Source organism: Podarcis liolepis (genome assembly GCF_965112155.1).
Source record: "Podarcis liolepis genome assembly, chromosome: 3".
Lineage (NCBI taxonomy): Eukaryota > Metazoa > Chordata > Lepidosauria > Squamata > Lacertidae > Podarcis > Podarcis liolepis.
The window spans coordinates 98180508-98192929 of NC_139557.1; the positions used below are offsets into that span (position 1 = coordinate 98180508).

The following is a 12422-nucleotide window of genomic DNA, read 5'->3' on the forward strand; positions in this document are numbered from 1 at the left end:
GTTGTGGGGATTCGAACCGCTGACCTTCTAATCGGCTAGCCCAAGAGGCTCAGTGGTTTAGGCCACAGCGCCACCCACATGTTAGGAAACACCAATTCCCCTCAAACAGCTGCAATTCCTAGTTAACTTTTGAGGCGGGATTGAGTGTTAAACCACTCAGAGAGCTACACTTAGAAATGACAGCTCCCAGAATTCTTTGGGGGAAGTCATGATTGATCAAAGTGCTTTGAATGTGTGGCCTTAGTAAAACCCCACCCCAATACCTCTGTTCAGACCATCTACTTCTGTGTCAATGCACAAGAGAGCAGTGAGGTTAAGCCAAGCAGCCCTTTCCCCCATTTTATACTCTGAGAAGCTGCTCCTCCTGGTGTCTGCATGAACAGCACAAATCTCTACAGGGAAGTGCAGCTGTACACCTGAAGGCTTCTATTTGCCCTGCTTCAAAGGGAAAAAATGGTTCTAGTTTGTGGGGAGGTTTCAGGAGGGCACGAGGCAAAAATAAACAAATGTCTTTTTCTTCTTTCTCACCTCCCTTCTCAGAACCCCTCAAAAGCACTATGTGTGGGGTTCAATTAACGAATCCTGTCAGCAGAGGGCAGAGCAAGGACTTCTGCCGGCAAAATGGGGGCTTCCCCAATCTACTCCCTCCATGTTCCACAAAATTGGGTTGGAGGGGACTGAAAAACCCCCAGAACAGTGAGCAAGGGGAGGGGATCTCGTTCCTGCTTTCCAGCATAGCTGTCAACTTTTCCCTTTTCTTGCGAGGAAGCCTATTGGGAATAAGGGAATTTCCCTTAAAAAAAGGAAAAAGTTGACAGCTATGCCGGAAAGCAGGAACGCCTGTCCTGACAGAATGATTGACATAGTGTGACATGGAATTTTTCCCTACATGGGGACCATTCCAGGCTGACTGAAACCCCAAACAGGAGCATACCAGATGGGGGCCAGAGATACAGTGTGACATTTTGTAAAATGTTAAACCTGCCTCCTCTCAGCCATGACCCCGGCTGCAATCCATCTAGGTTTGTCCCACAGAATCCAGTGAAGACAATAGTCCATAGGGTTTTATAGATAGGAGGCTTAAGGTGTTGTCAGGCCCCTCCTATATAGGCCAGGCCGCAATGTTAGGCTCTATGCTGATGCTTCTCTCAAACCACATCTACCTTTGACAAAATGCTTGAAATACTTGTGGTAATTATACAAATTTCCACACAGGAGTTCCTGCTATGCAATCAATTTAATCTTTGGTTAAGTGGACCTACATTCTAAGCTTGGAAAGAACCTGAAGGGAATTTAAGGCAAACCCTGTACCATAACATCCCAATGCACAAATATACCGCTAAAAATTAAGCAGCCCTCATGTGGAGGGAAAAACGTCCTCCAAAGCTCATCTGGGGAGTTCTATTGAAGTAGAAGAGGCTTCGGTTTTGTTTTTTCTCGCCCCCAAACCCCTCCCTCAAAATAGAAAACAACAACAAAAGGCAATCACCATTCAGCAGGCAGAGATTAATTTACCCCTTTGCCTATTCACAGCAACTAGCTGCCTTCAACTATTCTTAGGGTTGTTCAAAGTAAGATGAAAGACTCATTTGCCCTTTTTTGTCCTTCTGTGATACAAATGTAGACAGACAGGAAGTTTGGAACTTTTAACGTTTGCTACATGAGAGCAGTCATCGACAATCACACACAGTTTTGTGTGACTGCAGCAAAAGACATCTAAGCTAAGAACAGAAAGGTCCTCGGGGAATCTTTTATTTTATTTTTTGGCTGTTGCCGAAGAAGGGCAAAGTCAAGATTTGTTAAAGGATGTATCTCGTTCTCTCAGTTCCAAGTCCAAGAGCTACCACCCCAGTTCCTGCAAATGTTTTAACGATCACTCCTCGCTGGAAAAATCCCCATGTAAAGATTGCACTGAAGATGGCTTCAGAAGAGCCTTAATGTTCAAAGACTATCATATCACCAAGGTGTCCCTTATCATTACTTTAAAAGAACATCTTCTCCTGTGCAATCCTGTCTGCTCGCCTCCCCTCCAAATCAGAAGGAAAGGCTCCTCCGTAACCTCCAACTTAAAAAAAAAAAAAGCTGGGATGTGAGATTGTGCTTTTTCTATTGTTGCGTCTACAGTTTGGAAGTTAACACCTGAAGAAATCCACCTGCAAACTTCCTTGTTCTCACCCTGCCCAAACAACCCTTTCCTCAGAGAGTGGTGCTACTGCCATTTTTGTGCCCCCGTTTAAGAATCATGCAGTCATAGAATTGTAAAGTTGGAAGGGACCCCAAGGGTCATCTAGCCCAACCCCCTGCAATGCAGGAATCTCAGCTAAAGCATCCATGGCAGACAGCCATCCAACCTCTGCTTTAAGACTTCCAAGGAAGGAGAGTCCACAACCTCTCAAGGGAGTCCGTTCCACTGTCAAACAGCTCTTACTGTCAGAAAGTTCTTCCTGATGCTTAGTCGAAATATCCTTTCTTGCAACTTTAATCCTTTGGTATGGATCCTACTCTTCGGAGCGGGAAAAAGAAGCTTGCTCAATCTTCCATGTGACAGTCGTTTAGATATTTGAAGGTGGTGCTCGATACTTGGGACTGGCCTTTTTTATTTTATTTATTTTATTTTTTCCATTTGTGAATTGCGATCTTTAATCCAGCATTCTTCTTTCTTTAAGCTGAAAATCCATGAATAAGCTAAATAATTGCTGATGAGCCAAACAGGACAGGGAAGCTATGGTCTGCCTGAAGCAAAAGTCAAGATGGTGCCCACCAACACCCCAAAATACCATGCACAAAAACTGGCAGTAGAGACTCTGACTCCAGTGTTGATGGCCAAACACCATCCTTCCCTGCACCTGAGGACAGCACGTGGCACAGTGCAAGCCACATGGCAGACACAGCTATGTTTCCCTGGCATTCCCTGCCCCCAAATCTGCCACCTGAGATAGCTGCTTCCCTCTCTCTAATGGCAAGGATAGTGCCTTAATTATGGGCAGCCTTCCCTCTCCACTTCTGCAATGCTTTGGTCCAAAGCTGTACATATTTGCTTATCTGGCAGAATCCTGCTTCTGTAATTCATAAGGAGAAGCAAACAACTAAGCATTGGAACACATACAAACACTCCAAGAGAGATTACAGCCGTACCTTGGAAGCTGAACGCCTTTGCGAGTCAAACGTTTTGGCTCCTGAACGCTGCAAACCCGGAAGTGAGTGTTCCCGTTTGTGAACATTCTTTGGAACCCGAATGTCCAACAGGGCTTCCGCGGCTTCCAATTGGCTGCAGGAGCTTCCTGCAACTAATCGGAAGCCGCGCCTTGGTTTCCGAAAGTTTTGGAAGTCGAATGGACTTCCAGAACGGATTCTGTTTGACTTCCGAGGCACAACTGGACATTATTTTGCATTTTGTAAAAAGAAAAGAACCTACTCCAGAAACCGAACCGTCTTCTGATGAGGGTTTACAATAGAGGCTTGAAATTTTTTCTGCTCTCATCAGATATTCCGAAGTCTTCCTCTTCACTGCTTCGCGCCGTGTTGGACTTGACTCCCCTGTGTGATATAAGAAAAGAGTGTTAAAAATCTGCCACCTCTGAGATTTTGTCTTCCTGTAGATTCAGCTCAAATCAGTGGGCTGCATCCAAGGCTGTTTTTCCGCTAGAAAAGTAAAGTTCTACTCATGCAGTGGTTCTCTCCTCTCCCCTACAGAGCCTACCCACCGCCTCAAAATCTACGTCAGAGGATTGGAGGACCTTCTGGGGAAGATTTTAGAGGCGCACAGGAAGGGAAGAGGAAGTCCAGTTGTGCGAGCGGAATACCACATGTTCAGTGCTGGCAACAACCCAGTGGTTTTCCATTTGTATTCGAAATCATAGTTGTGAGTTGCTGGAAGCTTCCAACTACTAAGTAATTCTACCCAGCAGTATTTACATAACCTCCAACTACTACTGCTAAATTTGGCTTCAGTATCACAGATATTCATAAAATTCATCTGGGATTGTTTGCATTTGCATGATTCACCTCTATCAGGAAGTTTTTTTAATGTTTGGCATTTTACTATGTTTTTAGATGTGCTGCAAGCCACCCAGAGCGGCTGGGGCAACCCACCCAGATGGGCGGTATAGAATTAACAAAATTGTTATCGTTGTCACCAAATTCTGGACATTAACATCTATTACACACACTCACATACACTCACACACATATAGAATTTACCATCTCATTCAATGCTAACATTTTCTAGCTTAGAATTTTTGAGGTGTTAAGGATAAAGTTGAGGATTCTATTTTCCTTGTTTAAATGAAAGAGCCTGCTGCTTACAAACAATATATTTTGAGTTTGTAACAGCTAAAAATTAACATGCTGCACATGCCTCCAATTCTATTCATCGCATAAACATCAAACACAAGACAAAGAAATTGCTAATTATTATCAAATTGTAAACATTCATATTTCTAGCACATATCTTGAGGTATTCAATAGGCATTTCTCCTAAGTTCACCTTAAGATGCTTTCATTTTTTCAGTGCTTTGTGGGTTCATATGTATATAGAAATACAAGTGTTAACTGCGTTAAAGCTTTTAATTTTTCTTGATGGCAAGATCATGCAAGGTCACCCCACTTCAAACAAAAGATTCATTTTCTATTTAGTTGTTTTCCTAGATACCAGCAGATATTTGTGTTTCATTTGATAAAGATCAAAGCTTTTCACCTAAATCAGTCAGATTCGAAAAAAGAAAAGAAAATGAGCAATGTCATTTTAAATGTTTGAAAAAACTAGCCTCCTCTGAAGAAAGATATAAAAAGTGTGTTAATGCTGATGACAGAGACCTTCAAATAAAAAAAACCCTTCGAGATTCCTCTTCTCTCTCTCTCTCTTTCTCTCTCCCTCCCTCCCCATTTGCTATACAGCAGCTGTGCCTCACGCAAATTCACATGAATGAAAATATTTGGGCGAGAAACCACCCCCTTAGCTTGTTTTCCATATGACTTTCCTGTAATTATTTTGTAAACTGTTCGCACAACAATATATAAAAACATCTGCAAAAACAGGTAATTAATGTGTCAAGCTAAACTAATGCATTTTTATGGTGGCCATGCTTCGTCAACTGTAATTATAACTCTTTTTAAGCAAATGATGATGTGTTTGTTGCAATGTGAAAGTGGTTATTTTAGATGCTCTGTTCACCGTTACTGCAAACAGAATATTAAAAAAAAAGGAGGGGGGGACTCGACACAGCTTACTACGCAACATATACAGGCTTCCAGCCATTTGCTTCCCCTCGTCGCAAACCATCTTGTTACGCTTAAAGGGTTGATCTTTCTTTTATTTGGAACAGCATCTGAGCTGGTCAGGTCAAATTGAATTCTTCTTGGCCACAGAAACAGAGGTCACTGCCTTGTATTGGCAGTCAGACCCTTGGTCCATGAAGCTTAGGATTCTCAACAACGACTGGCAGCACCTCTCCAGGGTTTCAGTAAGGGGCAACCCAAAGTCCTATCTACTTGGGGACCATTTTGCCTCCAAGGGCCAGATCTTTATCAGGATCTGCTGCAAGGGTTAAATCTGACAGGCAGGTGGGGTTTCAAAGCATGTTGGGACTTCAACCCCCATCGTTCTACCCAGACACTGAGATCCAGCTCCGAGGGCCTTCTGACGGTTCCCTCATTGCAAGAAGTGAGGTTACAGGGAACCAGGCCTTCTCGGTAGTGGCGCCCGCCCTGTGGAATGCCCTCCCATCAGATGTCAAGGAAATAAGCAGCTATCTTATTTTTAAAAGACATCTGAAGGCAGCCCTGTTTAGGGAAGTTTTTAATATTTAATGCTGTATTGTTTTTAACACTCGATTGGGAGCCGCCCAGAGTGGCTGGGGAAACTCAGCCAGATGGGCGGGGTATAAATAATATATTATTATTATTATTATTATTATTATTATTATTATTATTATTATTATTATTATTATTATTATTTATTATTATTCAAAGTGCTTGGCAGGCAGCAAGGCGATGCTAAAAGGCTTTTTGCTATGTTTCAGCAGCAGTTTCAATACCAGCCCCTGGTTGCCGCACCCTGGAAGCTGCGGAAGGGGGTTGATCGGCAGAGCCAAGCCTCACCCATGTATGAGTTCAGGTACAGGGTACATGGGTGTTGCTTGCCCAAACTAGCCTTGCAGGCCAAATGGGGAAAGTTGGGTCTATGTGGTGCAGACAAACCAACCCTGCCCTACCTTGGAAATAGCAAGGATTGAACCTAGGAACCTCTGAATGCAAAGGAGATGCTCTACCACCGAGCTACAGACCTCCTTCTCCAGTCGAACCAGTGGTCTTCTGTATGCAATGCGGATAAGCAGAAAAACCTGTCTCATTCTCCACCCCCTCCTTCTGCCCCAAATATCCAAGGGCTGCCTCACAACCTTATGCAGGAATAGTGTTTCCTGCAACGACACTAGTTTCGACACTGGTTTTTTTGTACAGCCAATACAGTGGTACCTCGGGTTAAGTACTTAATTTGTTCCGGAGGTCTGTACTTAACCTGAAACTGTTCTTAACCTGAAGCACCACTTTAGCTAATGGGGCCTCCTGCTGCTGCCGCGCCGCCTGAGCACGATTTCTGTTCTCATCCTGAAGCAAAGTTCTTAACCTGAAGCACTATTTCTGGGTTAGCGGAGTCTGTAACCTGAAGCATATGTAACCTGAAGCGTATGTAACCCGAGGTACCACTGTACCTCAAGTATGATGGGCAGAGTATTTAATCTGTCCAGTGTTTAAGCTTAATAATTCATTAAAACATTTGGCTGTAACTGAATTACATCATGACCTATGGTGGGTCAAAACTGCAGCACTAACCAACTATAGAAAGTTAATATTGCATCTCGAGCCTTACTTACAGAAATAAGATAATAATTTGAAAAACTACTCTATAAAAGCACACTAACTGAAAACAAGCTGAGAGTTGCATTCATTCATTTATGGTACATGTCAACTACATTCTTTGGTAGGCTTCAAAAGCAAATGAGATAATCAATTTGTGTTGTTGTTTTTATCAATAAAGAACTCTGTTAATTTCACAGTAGAGGCTTCAGGGCTCGACAGCTGCAAGCAGAGGGATGAGGCGCTCTCTGTGTGGAAGTCATTTGTTCAGGAGAGGCCATTTGAGGGAAGTAGCATTTGATCATCAATAAACGCCAGTCACATTAATAATAATAATAATAAAAGATTAGAAGCTCTAGAATTGCCTTCCTCCAACCTGATGTCCTCTAGATGTTGTTGGAGTAGAATTCCTATCACCCCTAACCCCTGGCAATGGCTGATGGGAATTGCAGTCCAAAACATCTTGAGGATTCCTAGATGAGGACACCATCTTAAGGACTCCAGTGCATGTAGATTGCTAGACTAAAAGATTTACAGAAAAAGTTTTGGAGATGTGATATAAACTATAGCTCAGAGAAGTCTTCCCACTGGAGCCAGGCACCATTCTGCACGTCTCCTTGTTTCTCACAGAAAGAGTATTTCAACTGCAGCATAGTAAACACAACTGTAGTTTTACCTCTCCTCACCTTAAAATGGTAGCAAAACAATGTGGTTGGATCCTATGACAGGGTATCAGGCAATGTCTAAGGTTGTGCAAGCGGGGTTCATTTTGCCCAGTGGGACTTCCCTTTCCTTTCCCTCCTCCGCCACCCCATACCACTTGTGCCCCCAAAACCTGCTTAGAAGGTGTCCTCCTTTCCACCACCAAGCATTGCAGCAGAGCAGAACACAGCTCCATTTAGAAAACTAGAAAATGCTCCACTGTAATTTTGAAATCCCACTCCTAACGTTCATTTATCTAGTTATTCAATGTATTTTACCCCGCTCTTTAGTACACACACACACACACACACATACAGAGCTTCCTGAGAGATTTACAAGAACAGCTGTAAGACAGTTCCTGCCCTCAGGTTTGCAATATAAAAAGACACAAGGGAAAGGGGAGAGGGGTGGAGAAAGGGAGGAAGCAAGCCGAGGCTGGGCATAGCCTCATCAGATAGCTCTGAACTACTGTCCAAAGGCCCTTTAAGGAAGACCCATTGAGGTGGGTTTTCCCCAATTGTTGTTGTTTAGTTGTTTAGTCGTGTCCGACTCTTCATGACCCCATGGACCAGAGCACGCCAGGCACTCCTGTCTTCCACTCCCTCCCGCAGCTTGGTCTTCAAATCACAGCAGCATGAGAATCATGCCCACAGGGCAGGAGTCCCCTCGCTGCTGGTTCGGGATGTAAATAAGGTTTTGGCCTTCTATGGAGAAGGAAACTTTCCTTTGACTATCTCTCAAAATCAAAGATGGAGCACTTCCCAGAATCACTACTGCCTCTTTCTTTAGGCTGGCAGTTAAAGGTGACGTAAGATAATTTTGTTTCCTCTTCTTAGCTGGTTCTGTGACAATGGGTGCTTTATTGTTCTGGTTGAAATTTCAAATCTGGGCTTTGGATCAAGACAAAACATGGAGGGAGAAGTAACAGCTTCTTACTGCCGACAAGAAAACAAAATGGTGCCAGAAGCGCTCCGTGTTCCAGCATAAAGACTACAGAAACAGGAGGCGGCTGTTTTCATAGCCACGTTCTGAGGTTGTTCACAAACAACCTCTGAACAGTGGGGAAGGAAGGCGCGATATTTTCCAGTTCCCTTTGCATTCTGTTCTGGAAGAGCTTTCAATCTAGCAAAGGCAGAGATGGCCAAGAATCAGAGTAGCACAAAAGGAACTTGTTAGGCAACAAAGAGGAACCTAGCAGACGCCTGATCCTGGGAAACCGGCTACAGCAGCTTGAACAGCAAACATAACTTTAGATACAGGGGCTGCAGGAAAAATATTTGTATTACACGCTTCCTGGAAGACACTGAAGTATCTTCTTTTTTCATTTTCTGCAAATTGAATTGCAAAAAAGGGTAAAACGGGGAACCTGTGGCTCTCTAGACTTTTGGACTACAACTCCCATAATTCCTGGGCACTGACCATGCTGACTGGGGCTGATGGGCCTCAGATTAGCTACCCATAGCACCGGGTGCACTTTGCTGCCTTTGTACTAGGACCTCTTCACACATTGCTAAACTTCCATAGACAAGTCTCTTCCTTATAGGAAATTGTGAGCCGGTGTGGTGTTTAGTGTCAGTCTAGGGACTGGGAGACCGGGGTTCAAATCCCCATTAAGCTCAATGGGCGGCCTTGGACCAGACCACAGCCTCTCAGCCTAACCTACCTCAGACTGTTGTTGTGGGGACTAAATGAGGACTGGGGAATTATGTGTGCCACCTTCATCTCCTTGAAGGGAAAAGGTGGAACATCAACACAGTACATAAAAGCAAAATAGGAATAAATAAAGAGCAACCAGATGATGCAAGGAGAAGGGCAGTGGAGGTGCTACTAGGGAACACTACCCAATAGGCCCATGCAGTGCTCTGTGAGAAATGGCAACAGGGGCCCAGAACATTCCCAGGATGCTCTGTGGCAAGCAGAGATTTCACGGCCAATATTTATTTATTTAAAATAGTTTATGTTCCCTGCTTTCCTCTACAATGCTCAAGGCAACCTCACAAAATAATAAAACAGTACCCTGTCAACTTGGGAAGAATTCCCTGAAGGGGGGAAATAAACAAATAGGAAAGCCACTGCTTTTGCTTATAAAGGAATCAGATTTCTCGCTTGTTGATTTTTAAATCAACATTGAAGACAGGGCGGGCAACGCAGTTATGTGGCACATGGGTCATTCGAGGACTACCGCAAAGGGTCAATTAAGAAGGAGGCTGCTCACTAAATCAGAGGGCGATCAATGGGCCTGGAGGGGTGTACCGACCTCAGACTGCTCTGCAAGCTGATCAAAGACAGGAGGGGCAGCAGCAGGAGGCCCGATCATGACTTTCTCTACAACTGGAGCTGCAAAGTCCAAGCAGAGCCAGCGCAGTTCCACGGCAGAGATGGGGAACCTATGCCAGGTGTTGGTGGGCCACAACTGCCACCATCCCTGCCCACTGGTCATGGTAGCTGGGGCTGATGGGAGTTGAGCCTGGCAACATCTGGAGGGCCACGGGTTCCTTATCCCTGTTCTGGCTGTTGTCGTGTATGCCAGTGGTAGTCAAAAGGATGATGGTCTCCATCAGCCCCAGCCAGCCTGGTAAGTGGGGTTGTAGCAACATCTGGAGACAACCATGCTGGAAACATCCTTGAAGTAACCCATCTAACAGGGTTGTGAACTCTGGGCCTCAGCCATGCAGTTACATTAGGGGTGAGGAGCCTTCGGCCCTCCAGATATTGTTGGATTACAGCTCTCATCGGCCTTGACTATTGGTCATGCTAGCTAGGGGTGATAGGAGAAAGGGGCACGAGTGGCAGCTTCACACACGAGGGTTCCTAATAGATACATGTGTGACAGATGTGGTTTAGCAACATCTGGGGCCCCACGTTACCCCTGCCAAGTATCTCCCTAGTCAAAACACTAGGAGCGCCACCATGACACGAAGGGGTTTCTTCTTATCTATCGTGCTTTTGTTGTGTTTCTGTTTTGAAGGTCATTACCCAGCCTGTGCTTTAGGGTTAAGTCGGATTTCAAATATATAAACACACAGCTGGATCATTTCCAAGCCAAAGCAAAAAATAAAATCCTTCCGTCTGGTCCTGCTCTCTTGTTATTTCACTGGACACTGTCGTTCTCATTCTCATTCTCTCTTTCTTTCTCTCTCTCTCTCTCTCTCTCTCTCTCTCTCCTTGGACCATCCCCAAGGAACAGAATTTGGGCCAAGAGGTTTCACTCCTTGTACCTGAGCCTTGGGCAGCCATCAGGCGCTACGAGTTTTCCAGCTTCCAAACGGAGACTGGCAGGCGACCGCTTTCGCCCTGAAGCGACAGGCAGATCAGTTTTCTTGGAGAGACTTGTAAGTGGAAACCATGTGACAGAAGAGCGACGAGGGACGGCGAAAAACAACAGCAACAATGCCGTACCACCAAAGGGTTCCAAATCCACTGATAAGCAAGGGTAATTTCCTTGACAGTTCTGTGCCTCGGAAGATCCGGCTCTCTTCAGCAACTTGGCACCATGGCCAACATTTCTTGGTAGAGCTAAGCCCAGGATGAAAGGGTGAAGCCACAGAGATATAGGCACATCTCCTTGAGTTTCAATTTCTCTTGGTTGGAGAGCACGTAAACGTTAACACCAAGGGGTGGGTCGTGGCTAGGAGCATCTCTGTTGCACACAAAGGGGTCTCAGGTTCAACATGCTGCCAGCTGATGTAGACATGGAGATGGACCGAAGCTTCGTATGTAACCAGAAAGGCCAGTTCAGATGATGGATCCAAGAGGGAATAGCAATGCTTGCTTCCACTGTTGAGTGCTGAGTGATGAAGAAGCTTTGCTCTGGTTATTAAGAAATGGGGAGGTTTACACTGATGAGTTTAAAGCAGTGTTTCCCGAAATGAGAGATGCCACCCTCTGGGGGGTGCTGGAATGATCCAGGGGGGCGGTAGTAGCCTCGGATGCAATTGCGGGGCGTTGAATAAAAATAAGGGGGCAGCAGAAGCAAAAAGAAAGAAGGTTCGTCCTTCTCATTAGGATTATTTTCAATGCTATTCATAATTTTTACGTTAATATTATTCTTCATTGTCTTAATTTTCTGTGTGCAATGTGAATGTTACTATGGTTGATTTTAATAAAGAAGGTGTCTTCTTTGGAACAACATCTTTCTTTACCATGTCGTAGGATGTAGGTAGAAATAGAGATACATAAAAGAACGCAAATTTGTCACTGCATCTTCCTGTTTGCTCGCTTAAAGAAGGTAGATTTGGGGGGGGGGGTGCTGAGTATTTTCTTTTTTCTGAAAAGAGGGCAGTAGGCCAAAGAGACTCTTTTAAGAAGCCCCTCCTCTCCTAGGTGCATGGGGGCCTCTCTGCCACTGTCTGGCACTCTCAGTGAGCCACACTGTAGGCTGAATTTTAGTCAGAATAAATGTTGTTCCTGTGAGTGGCATTTGGCATAGGACTGGACTGTATCAAGGCTGCAGGGCCTCACACCTGAGGGTGTATTGCAGACCTCTCTATCTGGTCCTCAGGACTCTCTCCAGGCCACACTTCCTCGGCCACACACGCCACTCTGCTTGAGCATTTTTGCCTTGCAGGAATGTGCCCTTGAATGCACCTTGCTTGCCTGGATGGAGGGGTGTGTGATACTGTAGAAACTAGCCTGCCACTCACAGGTAAGATTTATGGGTTTGCTGCTTTGCCTACCTTTTCCTCTGGCCTCACACACTTGTGGCCCCCAGGAGGTTGCTCATTATGGAATGTGGCCCTCACTCTGAAAAAGGTCCCATCCCCTGTCCCCTTGACCATATATGGCCATTACCCATCCTTGACTACATAGCATTATGAATTCTATCATGCTTTGAATGCAGATCTCCCCGGGTTCAAACCCGGTGA

General features: G+C 44.9%; 1 protein-coding gene across 3 annotated transcripts in view; it reads right to left on the reverse strand.

The window, feature by feature from the left end:
- RPS6KC1 (ribosomal protein S6 kinase C1) overlaps positions 1 to 12422 on the reverse strand; it is a 95152-nt gene that overhangs the window by 42977 nt on the left and 39753 nt on the right. For all 3 annotated transcript variants that reach the window (XM_083494185.1, XM_083494187.1, XM_083494186.1), the window contains one exon: positions 3416 to 3537. In XM_083494185.1, the coding sequence (XP_083350311.1) occupies positions 3416 to 3537 (122 nt within the window). The remainder of the gene's footprint in view (positions 1 to 3415; positions 3538 to 12422) is intronic.